A 17,587-nucleotide genomic window follows, 5' to 3' on the forward strand; every position below is an offset into this window, starting at 1 on the left:
ATTGCATCCGTTACGGATGTGAAAAGTAACAATACTTGCTTGTTTACGTGCACAGGTCACCGGGGTGTAGTTATCTTGTCAGTTAACCAAAGTAGAGAAACAGAGAAGGTTTACAAAATGATTCTCTCTCAAGTTAACCTTGCATTATGTTTGGGTAAGTCTATTTTTTTCTTTATACAGAAAAAATATATTTATTATGTTGTTTAGTGTGCTTCTGAATATATCAAAACGTGATTTTGAGTGTGGTTGGCTTTGATTTAATTGTTTTGGATTATTATTTTTTTTTAATTTTTGGTTTTCATATGTTTTTTTTTATCTTTTTGGGGGGAAGAGGAGTATTTTTAAAGATCTTTTACCCCCCCCCCCCCCACCACCACCAAATATTGGTCGATCTACCCTGATCCATTTATTTCAACTACTTTGTTGCATACTGTACTTTAATGAAATAGTATTTAATAAATCTTCACTGCTTAAGCCTAAGGAAATTTTAAGTAGAAAATATTAAGTTTAAATTTTGTTTGTTTTTAGTTATTTCTTATCATATGATTTTAGAAAAAAAGTAAACAGCCAAGTTTGGTTAAAACTGTTTCTCTTAGGGGTGATTTTGTTGACGTGGCCTGCAACTTTGCATGGATGTAGACACACAAATCGCAAACGCGAGGACCGGGGCTTAAAAGAATGTCTGTCCCACTGGAACATCCAAACCGATACCAACGTCGTTGACCTACAGAAGACATTGTTTGATGCAAACTTAACCCACGTCTGTCGGTGAGTATTCTTTAATGTAAAATAAATGACTCGAGGGATTCTTGTCTGGTTTCTGACTAAATGAAATATTCAAAGTGTATTTGCTCATATGTCGTATATATTTAGATGTAAAGGACTTAAAAGATTATATTTTTCTTTCCTTCTCTAAATTGTACAACTTTGAGTACAAATGATAGGCATAGTTTGATATCTAGCAGGGACTATATTTTTGGCAGAATAGCGGCGCATAAAAATATCTCCTATTCTGCATCTTAAAATTACTACAAAACATTGATTTTGGTTAATTTTTTAAAACAATTAAAGACTGAATGAAATTTTCTGAAGTGACTAAATTTAATTACTATGGACTAATGTTTTAAAATATATAAAATAAATTCAATTTCTAAACAAATTACAGTCTTATTAGCTTTTGAAAGCTTCCGATCTAAGAAAAGATTTGAGCATAAAATCAGTAAAAAGTGTTTTTACTCTCATACTAAGCGGTCAAAACTTTTTGTTTTTCTTTTGTATAACTTTGTAACTTGATATGACTACTTTATCATATGTGAAAATAAGAAAAATTTAAATATATGGAGAATATCAAAATAACTACTATTCCCTAAAAATTTAATTAAAATGGAGGAAATTCGGATTAACCAATATCTATTTTAGTTGTATTTTTTATCTTAATTTGGTAGTATCATCTGATAGACCTTATATGGTGAAATCTTTCTATGCAAAAAGAAAAACATTTAATCTTTTAAAATAAATGAAGGCATCAAATGATTGGCAAAAGTAATTTCTTATTCTTGATGTCAAGGAAAAAGATGATGACCTTGACCTGACCTTGCACCTAAAACAAAATGGTCAAATTTAATCCCATTGATACCAGCACTTAATGATATCGTCATCTTAAATCTGTGAAATTTTCAATAATTTTTAAATACAATAAATATGAGAAGAATCTCTCCTTATATTGAGGAGTATGTATCTGTTTGTTTGTTTGTTTTAAGAGGGTTTTGGTCGTCAACTATCTCTGTCATACGTTCATAGGAATCGCTATTCGTTGATGCCAGACGTCAAATTATCCCCCCTTTCCAACCCCCCCCCCCTTTACGTTAGCGTTAAATTCGGCGTGCTTTCATTAATGTTGTAACTCAAGTTTAGATCTCTAAATGTAAATTATTACAGTAATTTAATATCTTTAAAATTATTTATTGTTACTTTAATTTATTAAGAACTGATGCAATAGACTCGGCTGAGCAGTGTGTTACTACCGTGCCAGTGGATAAGTGTCCATCTGTTCTTCTGTTCTGGCACCATCTCATCGGTCCAGTTAATCAGGCCTGCGAAAACACCAAAGGTGACTAAACCACGTCAAATTGAAAGCTTGACACTCGATCTAATTAAAAGCTAGCTTTAATGTTAAAGTAAATAAGGCAAAGATTTAACTAAAGTTTCTCTGTTTTCTGCTAACAGCTAGATGCAACGATCGTTAAGGTGATTTTAATGTCTTTCCAGATTTTACGAATTCGTTAGCGTGCATTGACAAAAAAAGACTGACATTATGTCAAGGCATAACCCACAGTATAGGTCCTTACAGTAGAAGAAGAAGGGACAACGAGAGAAACTGCGAGTAAGAAATTAAGGTTCATTGATCCTCTAATAAGAGGGATAACTCTCACTGGGATTTATTTCTAAATTCCCTTAATATTGTCTAGTTTAAAAAGGCGATTTCTACAAATTTTGCACCGCAAGGTATGCTGAAATTTTTGAAATAAATTTCTTTTGCAAAGTCTTTATCATTGTACATATGAATAACCTGGGGATTGGTGAACTTTAACAACTCCGTTTGAGATTCGTAATTTTTCTCTTCCGTGTCATTGACTTTTTTACAACAGTACTCTTAATAATATTTTCAGGGCCATATCGAGCTATCAAACTTGTATGAATCAGATATTGCAGAAAGACCCTGGCTGCGAAGATGATGCTGTAAAACCGCTTGTAAACGCCGTGGGCCTCCATCTTCTTCATCTCGGAGTGTATTACGAGTGTGCCCAAGGTATATAGGAAAAAAGAGAATGTGACAGTGAAAAAAATCTCGATTATAATAGTTTATAATATGCTTCCGGGATCCCTTTAAAGTGCACACTGTGCACTGACTAACATCGGTGCAATGTCAAATCTTTTCTACATTTGCATACATGTACTTAATCCACGTAATTAGCTTTAATTGTTGGTATATTAATTCATAATTTTTTTTATCTTGCAGATTACCCTTTCACTTTACCACCAGAAGATACTTTAAAGGGTACGTTAACTTAGAGATATAATGTATCTTCACCTGTACATATTTAACTGTCAAACGTGTGGCATGTAACGTATGGATTTCAACAATTATGAAATCACGGTTACAACTGACAATTATGGAATCAGTTAAAAACTGTTAATTACGGAATCTGATTTCACATTTGATCAGACACCTCTGTTGATGTCCTCTGGAACTATAGAAGGGGGGGGGGGGCATAAAACAATAATTAACACACTCAACAAAAGTGGAACGGATTAAAACGATTGAGAAAAGCTTTGTCAATTCTCCGCAGCATTGTATTGGACAGGGGTAAGGGTATATTCCTGGAAATCTTCAATGGTTGGTCTCTAAGATTTATCTTTTGGATCAGGCAGAATAATCTTATAATAAGTATTAGAAGAGACTATATTACTGACATCAAACATTTGAAGTACTTTATGACACTGCAATCATTTCTTCTTTATAGGCCTCCCTTACGACACACCACTGGGATTTGGATCGGATTTCTTTGACTGAGGTTTTCCCATTCACGATCTCATCAGACATTACGGAGCCATACTTCCAGATTATATGGCTTCCCATACAGAAGAGCCGCCATCTGTCGCCAGGAAAAACTAACTTATCGATCTGTCAACCATTTGAACTATGGTATTCATTCACAACAAATGAGGGCAATCAATTTGCGAAAGATACCAATCTATCTGCAGCATGGATTGAAAGAAACTTTTTTTTCATCTTTTAAACATTTTAATGTTGTATACATTGTATAATTTTGACTAGGTATGATAAACATAAACAATTATTATAACATATATTATAAATCAATGAAAGCATTATGACCTTTACAAAGAACACACAGTCATACAGCATAACAGGAAAAAATACTTGTATAACTGCTCAGTAAGAAAAACCCATACTGGGTTGTACTTAGTAGTGAATGCATAAGAGAAAATCAATGAAGATGTCCTGTTAAATATACTCTTGTTCAACAAACATGCAGATTCAAAAATTTAAAAAAAAAAATGAACAGTTCAAATTGCATTCAGAATATTGCACAAAGACAATAATATCATTTTACAGCAAAGTCATAATCTTTGGTTGAGAATAAAAGCAGTTCCGTGCGTAGTACCTTAACATGAATTAATGAACTATTATGAATGCAAGTATTCTTTTTAATCAAATCTACATAACATAATTGTATAAAAAATCTACACTGTAATGAAAAGCATTTTCTAGTTAAATGTTTAAGTTTGCAAGCATTACATATGTAAAATATGTGGCAAATTTTGGCACAAAAACACAATCACTTTAATATCAATCTATGATAAATAATGCTGCTTCCAAAAAAATATTTATATTAAATTTTTTAATTGTTGCATGACTTTCAAACTAGTGCTTGGTATCATAAACTGCAAACAACTTAGAAATGCTTTAGGGTTTGATTTGTACAAATTAACAAACCAAGGCACAAACTTTTGTAGAGTACTGTACAAAGTATAAATATAATAAGCAAGCACTTCCACATTTACATATCGTCTAATACAGTACACATGTATTTGGAATGGTTGTCAATGATTTTTGTGCCAAGCCAACTAGTCTGTTCCATTTTTTTGTGGCAAAATGGATCCAATTTTGTATTCTCATGACACTAATAAATAATCCTCTGTAATAGATGCCTTTCTGTTTTCCTCCTCTTTCTTATGAACTGGATCCGGGGATGATTTTATCCTTGTCCAGACTCAACAATCATTTTGTCTTAAGAGAGCCCCATGGCTTTGGGCAGGGGGGGAGGGGAGCTTGACTTTTGTGTCCTCAGTTGACCTACTTTCTGACCTGCAATCCTTGGAAGCCATGGGTAGACAGTTGAATCTCTTCGAATGCATGTCGACCAACTTCACCTATAAAACAAAGTACCAGGTATAAAGGCACTCTCATAAATTCTCCTTCTACAAGCATATATATTAAGCAATAAAACATCAGGTGAGGTTCTTACACCTCACTTGATCTATGACAGAAATTCTTTTGCAAAAGACCGTACAAGTTTGTGTCCATGACCATTCTGTGATAAATGAGGTCAGTGCTTACCAAAAGAGAAGAGGGCTTGTTTGGACCTGACCCTGACCACCGTAGAGGTGTCCGTCTGACAGAGATAGGAAAGCTGTGCTATACTCTCTGATGCCTACAACATTGAAATGTACAACAAAATTAGTCCAATGTCAGATAGCAGTGCAATTTAACATAAAGAAGCACAAAAAGATGTTATATACAAATGTATTAAAATTATTCTCCTATTTCCAAACATGATATCCATACTGTAGATCAGCGAATTTTTGTGACGCCATATTTTTGCAAGAGAGTTATTTGGTATTTATAATCCAGAAATAATCTTAAATAGTACAAATATATATACAAATGAAAATTTCTCTCCTGATTTGGTATCAACGCATAAATAAAGTTCTCTCAAATAAAAAGTGATTCACAGTAACTGTGATAACAAAACAATATTCTGAAAGTATTTTGGACTGATATTGTATACTGTAGATTATTTTATGCGAGAACTTAATTTAGCAAAATGACTCGCCCATGTCAAATCGTGAGAACAAATTCAGCGATAAGATGTTTGATCCCGAGTATTTACATGCTACTCAGCAATATAATAATAAAAGTGGGTAATTCAATTTTTGCAACTGTTGCTTCTCACAAAATTCTGCAGAAATAAATTCCTCATGATTAATTAGGAATCTACAGTATGACCTACCTCTAGTTTGCCCAGAGCTTCACAGGCTCCAGCCCTGATCTCTGGTGTCTTGTCCTCCAAGCCCTCCACAAATACCAGTAATGCCTACAAAACAGAGGGACCAATATCTAGAAACATGACATCATTTCAAACATTAAAAGGATTTACACGCAATCTTTCAATGAGCAGTAAACTTTCTTATTCGATAAGAAATTAAGAATCATAAAAAAGCATTATTGGTCATGACACATCAGGTCTAGTTACCTTGTCTCTGAACTCCTTTGTTTTTGCGATGTCTTCTAAGTAGGACTCTGCAAATCAATAAAGTGTGACACTGATTACTTCCGAATGACATTAGTCAGTCAATATATACGCCTACGACCAAGTCTGGGCACATCAATGACCACAGAGAGAGAATTCATTAACCACTTGGTAATAGTAAGATTACACACATCACAGATATGGACATCATCATTTTCTTAATAGAAATATTCATATTCCATGTACTAGCTGGTGTACAATATTGTATTATTTTGCAATATTACTACCAGTAACACATTTACACAAATTTAGAGATCTTCCGATTATTTCCCTTTGAAGTGTAATTCCAGAATTTCCTTTGAAGCAGGTTACTCCAATTAGAACATAGTCTTTTCCATTATCAATACCAGTCAAACCTCTATATATTTAAATTGGCAGGACTGATAGAAACCTTACGGACCCTTTAAAGGTTTGAAATTTTAATTACAAGATTCAAATTTTCAATACAATGTGGACCACTAGCTAACTTCAACCATAATCCTGTATAATCAAGATCTAGTCGTTTGAGACACTGAAGATCAACTATATACACGCAAATCCAAATATCTCAAAATTTGTAGGGCTATAATATATTCGAGATATCAGAAGGTTCAATATCAAAGATGAAACCTAAGTATTTTGTAGAGAGGCACTGCCAAGCGACTTTGGCATATCCAAGTATTTGACACAACAGTGATCAAGATGCCATAGTTCAACATTATGCATTTCTTACCTACTGTCCTGGCCACCTCATTACTGCCACTGATCAACAGAGCCCCCATTACTTTGAGGCATGGTGCAGGGGGAAAGCTTCCTTTGAGGGACATCACACACTTAATTATACTCTCTGTTTTACCAGAGCAGAGTTTTTCAATCATTTGTACTAAAATAAATAAAGGTTTTCATTAAAACACACATGGCATACATATTCTCCATGTTTTTATCCAGAAAAAAAAGGAATTTGATCAAGCATGTATGAATTTTCATAAAAATTGTGAAGGATTCTTACATTCTGCAGCAACAGCATCTACATTTTGTAAGCCTCCCTCATCTTTGAAATACTGCAGAAACTGGTGAAGCGTGACTATGCATGTGGCCTTGACCTTCTCTGGGTCATAGCTGGGAACATCTAAGATTCTCATCACCAAATGTCTCAACACTAGCAATGAAAAATAAAGGTACACTTCAAAAATGCTATCACAAGAAAATAATTGGTCCATTTATTAGAGTCAATATAAGAAATAATCAGGATGTCTAAGAAATCTGGATTTTTAATAATTTATACAAACCTTTCTTAGGATCCCTGCTGTATTTACTCTGAAGTTGTGCTCCATACTTTTGTTCGAAGGCACCTACAAGTTTCTCTGGGTGAATATAGAGAACATTTGTGTCTGTACACCTCACCCAGAATTCACGTAAACTTTTATCATCACTGAGCTCTGCCATAACTGTCAAATTAATAAAAATCAAAATTAAATGATCTCATTCTTTTCTTAATTTAAAAACAATGCAGTATAATTCACAGGTAATATGTGGAATCTTCACTTACTTGCATGAAGATTAATATCAGATGACTGTGAGATCTTTATTAAATGTTCTATAATCTCAGCTTGCTTCTGTAGTCTGTCCAGAGCATAAATCTCCCTGCATTTTAGGGGTCCAAAACTTCCTAAACTCTACAACATTATAAACAAAGACTTTTTAAATTCAAAACTAGAGAAAATTTTATCACTGTTACAGAAAGAGTTATTCCCCTTTAAATGCAATTTTGTAGTTCTATTAAATATTTGCCATGGATTGTTAAAAACAAATTCTGTCCAACATCTTTTGAGCATTTTATATTAAAATATAGCATATACAGTATTTTATTGTCCAATAGATCAACTTGGTTTGTACCTCCAGCAGTCTTTCACAATAAACCAGATGAAACACAAGGGCTTGATCCACATGTTCATTTCCAGTGCTGGGTGGAAGAGGACTTGAACCTTCACTGGAACCCAGGTTAGTGTCCTCCGACAACCGCTTGGCCAGTGACTCAATGCCGGAATCTGCAGTCTTAGCTGTAGACTCAGGACTAGACATCACATTGTCAAAAATTGTAGATTCCCTAAAACAGAATTTATTTCCTGTCATGTAAATGAAGACAGGAGTTTTCTAAGCATCACATTAATATTAGCGCATTCAGTATGCACATTCATCACACAAATGGGAAATTATATTTTGGTGATAATCAAGAATTGCCAGACCACTCACAGCATGCAATGTACTAAATATGAATCCCTCTAAAATATGTAAAATACAAGGAAAGTGAAAGTAATTTTGGAATAACTACTTACTGACTTGTCTCCCCTTCCTCTGTCACCTCAGTATCCAGAAAATCGAAAGCACCGAGGGCATCTTGTACAGACACACATATACTGCCTGTCCGAGAACTGCACCTAGACTCTTTCTGTAATCAGAAAATAGAAACATCATGGGTCCTGCCAAGACTTTGCGATGTAAAAATGATAGCATATGTAAATGATGCAACTTCAGATATTTTAGTCTTACTTAAAAACATGATTTTATATCTTTTACTTGAAAAATTGCCAAAAGACCTTCAATTTATTCATTTCACATGTACACTCTCTGAATAAAAATCAAGGACTGGAATGAAATCATAGATTTTTTTTATTCTTAATATCATACTTACTCGAAGAACTTGTTCCAACATGACCACCACATCTTCTAACTTCTCCAGCTCTCTATATTGCCCATGGTAATCCTCCAGACTTGCACTCAAACTATTCAGAGCATCCTCAATATGTATGGGCTCATCCTTAGTCAATGTAATTCCATGTCCCATAGCCACATTAAAGTGCATATTTCCATAAGTATCATGAGAGCCACTAGACAGAAACTGTGGAATTCTGCTGGGGGTGGGGGAGGTTCCCAACCCCGAGTTTAAGTTTGGTTGCGACACAGTATATCTCTGAGGAATCTGTTGCCGTGGGGCAACAAGTTTTGAAGTCACTGGAGGAGAATGGGTATTCATGAATTGTGGGGAAGCACCAGGCAAGTACAGGACATTTGATTGGCTGGATAAATGGTTTCCATAGTGATTGGGTGAGGTGTGTGCAGTAGGAGGAGCTGAAGTTCTGAGGATGAAATTATCGTCTTTTGTTTGTGTCAGACTGACAGGGTTAGAATATCTTCTCTCAGGCCCAAGGAAGTCACTCTGTGTCTGTAATAATTAAATAGATCAATAGATAAGTGGATTTTGGTTTACCATTTCCTCCAATTTAAACTTTATTCAAAAGAAGTGATACTGGAACACAATTCTAAAAACATTTTAAAAGTAACAAGTCAGTTTGATTGATGTCCTGTTAACACATACCAGTTCTCCATTAAGTGCCATAACAGACACAGGTCGCCTTCTAGGTGCGCTCGGCTGCCGAAGAGGAACATCGAAATAAGGCATTGTCTCCTCCACACCATCCAAAGGGCTGCAAGTAAAAGTCAATCTACCAATGAGCCCAAACAAGATACACAAAGAGCTTTAATTTTGGTTGCAAGCTAGTGTTGTTTACTTTCTTTCTTTTAAATTTATTAATATATAAATGTACATAATCATTTAAACTTGAACTCCAAGTTTGAAGAGGTCAGAGTTCTAAATATTGACTGCATCACATATTTATATCCCAATAATTATAACACTGAGATTGAGCCAGCCATTCGAGTACTTATACTTGCAGAAAATTATAACACCGAGTTTGAGCGAGCCATTTGTGTACTTACTTCCAGATAATTATATACTGAGTTTGAGTGAGTCATTTGTGTACTTCCAGATAATTATAATACTGAGTTTGAGTGAGCCATTTGTGTACTTCCAGATAATTATAACACTGAGTTTGAGCGAGCCATTTGTGTACTTCCAGATAATTATAACTCTAAGCTTGAGTGAGTTATTTGTGTACTTACTTCCAGATAATTATAACACTGATTTTGAGCGAGTCATTTATGTACTTATTTCCAAATAATTATAACACTGAGTTTGAGTGAGCCATCTGAGTTTTTACTTCCAGATAATTATATCAGTGAGTTCGAGCGAGTCATTTGGGTACTTACTTCCAGATAATTATAACACTGAGTTTGAGCGAGCCATTTGTGTTAATGCTGACCGTCATCAGCTGTGGATTGGCAGAAAACAAATCCTTGGTTTCACATTTCTTCTGACCAAGCGTCACTGACTTGAGCAGCCTTAACTCAATGCCCTGAAATCATCAGTTACACATTTAAAAAAAGATCACATAAACTTTCATTTTTTGTAGACTTAGAAAAAGCCTTTTCATCATTTTAATTTTTTTGTACATGCATGATAACAACCTGCTGAAAAAATAATAGCATCCATATTATCTATGTTCATTAATATTGATGTCATTGGTGCTTTGATTGGTGTATGGGGGGGGGGGGGGGGGAGATGACGTATATAGCATATTTTTTTGCAAATGATGCTCAGAGAGGTCCATATATAGGTGCTTTGATTGGTGGTTTGGGAGGGGGGCTAGAAGACATATGTAGCATATTTTTTGCAAATAAAGCTCAGAGAGGTAAAGACAAAATATAAGTTTTAAAGATGAATGTGTAGTTCCTTCCAACAACATGCATCAAGACAGACTTACAAGGTATATCTACCTTAATATTAAAAACGTCCCCAATGACAGCTTTAAACTTAAAGTCTGGATTATCCCATTTCTGTGTCCCATTCTTCTCTATCCTTCCTTTTGACTTCCATTTCTGTGTACCATGTTTGATCACAATTTCAAAAACATCCCCAGGACAGAGTCGTGCAAATCCAGCCATTCCTAAAGAGTAAAACCTCAACACTTTAGTAATGCCAAATGAATGAATTAGGAATCATGCCATTGCTTCTTATTTTTCTTTCCTCGTGAACAAAATACATGTACTGATATTTTTTCTCGTGCTTTGATTTGATTGTAATTTGTTACTTGATGGTGGTTACCTTTGAGTTTACAAGAGAAAGTCCCCATCATGGCTTCAAGTTGGGCCTCTATGGAGCACATAGTCTAGAAAACAAAAAAAGATTTTTTTGCTTTTTTTTCATTGTAGAGAGTTACCTCCCTTAACACATCACATCTTCTCTGAACTATGTCTGAACCCAACATTGATTTCATTAAGAAAACAGTTTTCTTCATCAAGGTAAAGAAATACCTTAATGGACGGGTCCATAATCATTTCCAGCAGATCAAAGAGCCTTTGGCCATAAATCTACTTAAAAATTACATGCTTGCTTTGTGCCCTGTTTATTGGCAGTGGTCAGAGAGATTTCATTAATTTAGGCATTTTTCTACTAAAATCTGATACTGCTGTATTTTACCAACGCTAAATCTTTGATCTTTTCATTTTTTTTTTTTTATCATTTTTAAACCTTGGACATCAAGGAAGTACCTCATAACAATAGACAGATTTAAATTGAAATACCACGGAAATAAATATTTCTCTTCAAAAAAAACTTTATAATCACTGACAATAAAAGTAGTAAATAAATTTCTTTTCTGTAAAAAACTGGAATAAAATACATGGAAATGAAAAAAACCTGTAACATTTGAATTACCGTACCAGGTACTTTCATTCTACAAACACATATATGTACATTTCTTTTAGGAAAACATCAATAAAAAAAGAAAAATTTATTCCTCATTTTATTCTGCTTTGTCTTCCTTAAAACATTAAAATAATTCAAGTAAATGTCCTATCTGTAATACAAGGCAATGAAAAATTAATTTATGATGTAGTTTTCGAGTGAAATATGGCCCTGAAATGTGACTGTGACACTCTGAATGATATGCTTGTCATTTTTACCGTTTCTTTGAAGCTGTGCTTTACAATAAACAAAAAAATTTGACACAGAATGTCCACCGTGATTTACTACATTAAGATTTTCTAGCATATAGCAGACAAGAGTACAATGAAACATGACAAGAGGTCCATGTTTTATTGCTATGGTTCTTTTAAAAACTGAAAATCTTTAAAAGAAAACAATGACGGAACTATTGATTCGCTTCCATTGGACCACTACCAATGTCCACTACATATTCAAGCCAAGTTGTACTTAAGTTCCTATCTTCTTAATCAATGATGCAGCATATGATAAAAAATGTGTTGGATATTTTACCTGGGAGCACTCCTTGAGACCATATCGAACTCTCTCCATTGAGTCTTTCTTTCGGTGGGGCGACACAATGAAAGCTCTCTGCATTGTTCTAGTGCCTGAAAAAATGCAACATAGCTGCATTAGATTCAAAATGTAACTTATAATTCAGAAACATATTTTTTTATGTATATAAAAATAAAGCTTTAATGAAAACTGAGGTATGGGAATTAATGACTACAGAAGACCTAGAGTGAGCACATCTACCATTGTTTTTGAAGTAAATTAACACATGACCCAATCTACTGTGAACTTACCTTCTCTCATTTGTTGCTGAACACGATAATGGTCATGGAGTTCTTCTATCTGTAATTCATCATTTATAAATTAATACAGCATTACATGTACATAGAATGTATCCCCCCTCTCTCTCTCTTTCTTTAGGTATCAATACTACATAATGTAGATATAATGTATATGTATATTTTTTTTTTTTACCTTGGCCAGGTGGAATTCTAATCTCTTCATATACCTCTCAGCAGCTTTGATTTGCTATAGAGAGAAAAAAAAAAGGTAGATTTGAAAATTGGATGGGAAACAAATTATGTTGGAAAACTTAGTCTTAATTTAGAACTTCTGGGTTCTCACATATATCAAGATATTTTTCAAGTTCTCATGAATTTTATACTATTCATAAGACTTTTTTAATCTCTAAATCAAGGGACAGGTACCTTCATTGCTAATGTACTACATTTTATTTTGCTCATACATTATTTTGATTAAAAAAAAGATCACACAATACAAATTGTCAATTTACATATATTGTAGATTAGTTGTCGAATTACATCTGCATGCCAATGTTCATAAATATTCCATAGAGCACAACTGACACAATTTTTTGAAACATTTGTATAAAATATATGACTTGTTTACAGATATGGTATTTGAACAGCCAAGAAGTCTAATATAGATGGAAAAAGTGACATTTCTCCCCCAATTATTTGCATGTTTAACAAAGAAAGCCATCATTTTTTTATTTTCCCTGCAGGCCTTTGTCAGTTTGAAATTTTAAGGAGTTGCCATATAAAAGTGTAATTTGGATTGAAAAGTAAGGTTGCACTGCTTGTCCCAAAATAATGATAAATAGCCCATCTCCATAAAATTTGGTAGTTAAGTTGAAGTAAAAATTTTCTCTTTGTGTATTGGTATTTGTTTACAGTGAAGATTTAAGATATGGGGACCTTTTGGTTTGAAGTGTTAGAAAAGATACATTAGAAATGCCACACCAATTACTTGTTGTGAAAAGATGGAAATTTTTAAATAATATATCATATTTTCATGAAATTGCAGGGTACTCATTTCTGAGTCACCTTCATGAATCACTGCATGCATTACTGCTTACATGTACTATAACAATACTAACAGGTATCCATTCCTTCCATTTTAGACAAATGTGTGGGAGACATAACAATTAACGAGAGCATGAAATTTACACATTTAATATTAAAATGCAAAAATACAGAAATTTTATGATTTCAATATACATGACCCTTGATTTATAGATCTTATTCAATTAAAATTTATATATAATTCTATGCTGAACTTCATGCCCCTTTTAAATTAAAATACTACAATTTAACCTGGTTAAACCAGAAGTCTCTGATGAGACTGTAGCTCTACCGGTCTGTTTGTATAACAAAAGAAAAGTAGCACTTGGATTTGAAACATTGCAACATGCAACAATAAATAGAATTATGTATCTTAATGTAGTCTACTTTTGTGACAAGTTATATTGAAATCAAATGAAAACTAGGAGGAGTAGCATTTTGAAAGTATTTCACGGAAATTTCTATTTTTAGTACCGGTAACCATGACAACACCATTCACCCAAATAAAAAAAACAGAAATACATATTATGTATCGTAGTGTATTCTAACTGTGTGCCAAATTAGATTGAAATCAGACCAAAATTGTAGGAGGAGTAACGTTTTAAAGGAATTTCACAGAAATTTCTATTTTAAGTAACCATGGCAACACTGTTCATCGAATTCAAAAACCAATGCAATAAATTATGTATCTTAGTATAGTCTTCTTGTATGCCTAATTATATTAGAAGCAGACTAAAACTGTAGCCGGAGTAGTGTTTTAAAGGAATTTCACAGAAATTTCTATTTTAAGTGACCATGGCAACACCGTCCATCGAAATCAAAAAGCGATGCTCTAAATTATGTATCTTAGTGTAATCTACTTGTGTGCCAAGTTATATTGAAATCGGACCAAAACTGTAGGAGGAGTAGCGTTTTAAAGGAATTTCACAGAAATTTCTATTTTTAGTAACCATGGCAACACCGTCCATCGAAATCAAAAACCGATGCACTAAATTATGTATCTTAGTGTAGTCTACTTGTGTGCCAAGTTATATTGAAATCGGACCAAAACTGTAGGAGGAGTAGCGTTTTAAAGGAATTTCACAGAAATTTCTATTTTAAGTGACCATGGCAACACCGTCCATCGAAATCAAAAAGCGATGCACTAAATTATGTATCTTAGTGTAGTCTACTTGTGTGCCAAGTTATATTGAAATCGGACCAAAACTGTAGGAGGAGTAGCGTTTTAAAGGAATTTCACAGAAATTTCTATTTTTAGTAACCATGGCAACACCGTCCATCGAAATCAAAAACCGATGCTCTAAATTATGTATCTTAGTGTAGTCTACTTGTGTGCCAAGTTATATTGAAATCGGACCAAAACTGTAGGAGGAGTAGCGTTTTGAAAAATTGTTTACAGACAGACGGACAGACAGACAGACAGACAGACAGACAGACAGATGGACGGACGACGGACACCTTACTATCGCATAAGCTCTTCTGGTCTCTGACCAGTAGAGCTAAAAACAAAGTTAAAATAAACCATCACATACTTAAATCTATAAAGCTTATATAATGATCACTTAAATTATGTTAAGATATAGTGCCTACTTCTAGACCAGTCTGGTTAATATGTACTGTGAAATTGGTCTATATTGATTCCTAATGACGTAGGTTCACATGTCAATCATGTAAGTTTCTCTGAGGGTCTAACGAACTTTCAGTACTTATAAAGCTACCATCACTTATTGATCATTACAGAGTAATAATGCCAACCATCTGCAGGGAAACACTAGTAACAGAAAAACACACCATTCCAACACACAGATGATGTTTTAGCAACACAACTTACGACCAAAACGTAAATAAACAGAAAGTCAGGTGTAACGCAGCAACATTTTCTTTCAAGTTTTTGTACATTGTATCATTTATATGAACAGTATTTTTTGTATATTGCTTAATGATCAATAAAACATTTTCTGGAAATAACTATACCACAATACACAGTGTAAACATTGACACAAAGTGCTATAATTGTCATGCAGATGCACATTTTCAGAATACTTTTACAAAACTCATGCTGGATAAGGGTCTCTTTCCCATTTGTTATTTTTCACAACCACAAAGTTATAAACTTATGGACATATCACCAACACATTGTGTCTAATTACCTTGTCTGTCTCCAATAATCTTCCCTAAAGAGTTCAATTTAATGAAATTTAAAATTCAAAATCATTATGTTAAATGAAAATCAGGATAAAAGGTTCAAAGTAAAAGGTTAGAGATCAATTGTAACAGGCTTTGGGTTGAAGTTTATGACAAATCTCTGTGGAACTTGCAACAATCTAATTTTGATTTTTTTTTTTTAAATTTATATATATTTATTTCAAAGCAGCATTTTTATCCATTGAAGCAGTCAATTTGGCCGGTAGCCTGTTCTTAGGGAAAATACTGAAATCTATAGTATTTTGAAAGTAAATTTCCAGCATTATTATTACAAATGTACACAGGAATTTATAATCATTGTAATTCAAATTTCTGTTGCAATTCATTGGGGAATATTATGCTTCAAACTCTTTAGATTGGCATCATAGGGGAGATAACTCTTGAACCCAAGACAAAAGGTCTGTATAAAGAGTGTCAATTTGGACATGGTTTGGTAGAAGTTTAGGTGTTGGATTTGATGTTTTTATGTATAGATGGGATTTTCTTACTTGAGATGTAGTGGTCTGGTCAACAGTTCTGGAATGTAGAGCCTCAATGTCTTCCCTAGTGGCCTGGATAAATTCTCTGTATAAAAAATGAAAACTCTTGAGTAATGACTATACAGAGAATGGCTCTTTAATTAACCACACTGAAAAAATGCTGACATAATATCAGTGCAAATTATCTCTAGAGTTTTAGCGAGGAAGAGTTTGTAAAAATAAACTCTGAAATGAGACCAAAGATTTCTAAACAGATTAGAATAGAATTTTCCTTTTTTATGCAATAATTATTGACACAATTGCTGCACAGTACATTACATATGCACAGATGCAAATAGGGTTTAATTTCTGGACATTCTTTTTTTCTTTAAAACATGTTAAAGACTTCCATTAGATACATGTCTTTATACTGTATACCACTTATAAAAAACAAGTAAAAGCTGTCATAGACAGACATTAATTGCCTCCTTTAAAAAACAACATGATGATGACAAGAAAAATGAAACATTTTCTGCTACACTCTGCTAGACTTGTTTATACAAGCATCTTATTTCAGAAGGAAGAAACCTAGTTTTTTCTACATGACTAATGCTCATTCAAAAAAAATCAAGATCACGCGAACCCAGGAAGATTCTTAGTGAGTCATTCTTCTGCAGTTTTCAGATTTTTAACATATTAAATGATTATAATGACTGAATACATTAATACAATGCACATAATTTATTATAAGCCTCTAAGTAGATGATTTCAGATAACAAGGGATTTTTAATTTCTTTTGGCAATGATGAACTTAAGATGTAGGACTTGCAAACATCTGGGCCATCTGTCCTGCTCAAGGCAAACTTGTACATTGTCAAGGAAAAATATTTGTTTTCCCAACATTAACCCCCCCCCCCCCTCCTTTATATTAGCTCAACACTAAAAGAAATCTCAATTCAATATGCCATATTCCACCAGTGGAATTTCAACTTATATAAATATAGTCATACAATTTTTCAACATTTCATGTCATATAGGTGGTAGTGTATATTTAATATAATCTTTTCCATTACATGATGTACGTAGTTTCTGATAACTTTGATACATAACTGAATTAATGTTTAGCCTTCAGTCATCATATTATTATATGTATATGATCTATTTCTAGGACTGTTGCAATAATGCATTCCAATGTGGGTTGGCTATTTACAGTTTAATCTAAAATATGTAGGTGACCCCCTTCACGTCAAGATCCAAGGAGCCAGGTATATATTTCACAGTAAACTAGCC

At 33.6% G+C, this 17,587-nt stretch overlaps 2 protein-coding genes across 5 annotated transcripts in view; one reads left to right on the forward strand and one right to left on the reverse strand.

Annotated features, from left to right (window-relative positions):
• Positions 1-4,732, forward strand: LOC133186674 (uncharacterized). Its single transcript, XM_061321922.1, has 7 exons — positions 1-154; positions 597-768; positions 1,986-2,110; positions 2,269-2,383; positions 2,670-2,809; positions 3,020-3,058; positions 3,525-4,732. Exons 1-7 carry the CDS (start codon positions 118-120, stop codon positions 3,572-3,574), a joined length of 678 nt encoding a protein of 225 aa, XP_061177906.1. The 5' UTR covers positions 1-117; the 3' UTR covers positions 3,575-4,732.
• LOC133186673 (rho family-interacting cell polarization regulator 1-like) overlaps positions 4,646-17,587 on the reverse strand; it is a 28,608-nt gene continuing 15,666 nt past the window's right edge. For 3 of the 4 annotated variants that reach the window (XM_061321918.1, XM_061321920.1, XM_061321921.1), the window contains 20 exons: positions 16,328-16,403; positions 15,785-15,808; positions 12,745-12,798; positions 12,564-12,612; positions 12,271-12,365; positions 11,098-11,161; positions 10,770-10,939; positions 10,203-10,348; positions 9,472-9,580; positions 8,788-9,318; positions 8,432-8,544; positions 7,992-8,202; positions 7,645-7,771; positions 7,385-7,543; positions 7,105-7,254; positions 6,829-6,978; positions 6,060-6,106; positions 5,817-5,900; positions 5,144-5,237; positions 4,646-4,956 (listed from right to left, as the gene is read on the reverse strand). In XM_061321918.1, the coding sequence (XP_061177902.1) occupies positions 4,880-4,956; positions 5,144-5,237; positions 5,817-5,900; positions 6,060-6,106; positions 6,829-6,978; positions 7,105-7,254; positions 7,385-7,543; positions 7,645-7,771; positions 7,992-8,202; positions 8,432-8,544; positions 8,788-9,318; positions 9,472-9,580; positions 10,203-10,348; positions 10,770-10,939; positions 11,098-11,161; positions 12,271-12,365; positions 12,564-12,612; positions 12,745-12,798; positions 15,785-15,808; positions 16,328-16,403 (2,530 nt within the window). In that variant the 3' untranslated portion in view covers positions 4,646-4,879. The remainder of the gene's footprint in view (positions 4,957-5,143; positions 5,238-5,816; positions 5,901-6,059; positions 6,107-6,828; positions 6,979-7,104; positions 7,255-7,384; positions 7,544-7,644; positions 7,772-7,991; positions 8,203-8,431; positions 8,545-8,787; positions 9,319-9,471; positions 9,581-10,202; positions 10,349-10,769; positions 10,940-11,097; positions 11,162-12,270; positions 12,366-12,563; positions 12,613-12,744; positions 12,799-15,784; positions 15,809-16,327; positions 16,404-17,587) is intronic. The other variant, XM_061321919.1, reaches the window with a different exon arrangement.

Source organism: Saccostrea echinata, unplaced genomic scaffold (assembly GCF_033153115.1).
Source record: "Saccostrea echinata isolate AGI-Se365-2 ecotype Australia unplaced genomic scaffold, CSIRO_AGI_Sech_v1 ptg000014l, whole genome shotgun sequence".
In the NCBI taxonomy this organism is placed as follows: Eukaryota; Metazoa; Mollusca; class Bivalvia; order Ostreida; family Ostreidae; genus Saccostrea; species Saccostrea echinata.